The following is a 557-nucleotide window of genomic DNA, read 5'->3' on the forward strand; positions in this document are numbered from 1 at the left end:
TCCTGTCTTTGCTCACAGCCACGGAGTACCATCTGGGTGTCCTAAAGGCCAAGTTAGCCAAGTACAGGACACAGCTTCTAGAGCCTCAGGGGAAGAAGGGAGAAAAGGGAGAAGGCTTCGATGTTATGAAAAGTGGTGATGCACGTGTAGCGCTTATTGGTTTCCCTTCAGTGGGCAAGGTGAGCAGTCATTACATTGTTTCATGTAAAGTTATACTATGGATCAAACCTTGGAGAAATGTTTATAGTTTATATGTAATTGTATACTTTTAGAGAATTGAGGTGCTGAGACTTGACCAAAAGGGGGGTAGGGAGTTACAGTTACCAGCATGTAGAACTGGCCTTTGTCTATTCATCTTGCTCCAAATGTTTGGACTTAGGGCTCAGGTATAAGGGTGAGAATACTATAGAAATTCTCCCTCACTGCAATCATCTTAGGCCCTACCGCCTGATGGCTGGGAGCAGAATCTCAGAATAGATGAGGCCCAACTCCAGCCAATCACAGTCATGTAAAAAAGTTAAGCAGGCATTTTTAGCCAATGAGCATGTCACATTCAT

At 44.0% G+C, this 557-nt stretch overlaps 1 protein-coding gene across 1 annotated transcript in view; it reads left to right on the plus strand.

Annotated features, from left to right (window-relative positions):
- LOC119593706 (developmentally-regulated GTP-binding protein 2-like) overlaps positions 1-557 on the plus strand; it is a gene marked incomplete in the record, with an annotated part of 9,698 nt that overhangs the window by 3,462 nt on the left and 5,679 nt on the right. Inside the window, 1 exon segment of the mRNA XM_037942670.1 lies at positions 19-179. Coding sequence (XP_037798598.1) covers positions 19-179 — 161 coding nt within the window.

Source organism: Penaeus monodon, chromosome 32, assembly GCF_015228065.2.
Source record: "Penaeus monodon isolate SGIC_2016 chromosome 32, NSTDA_Pmon_1, whole genome shotgun sequence".
In the NCBI taxonomy this organism is placed as follows: Eukaryota; Metazoa; Arthropoda; class Malacostraca; order Decapoda; family Penaeidae; genus Penaeus; species Penaeus monodon.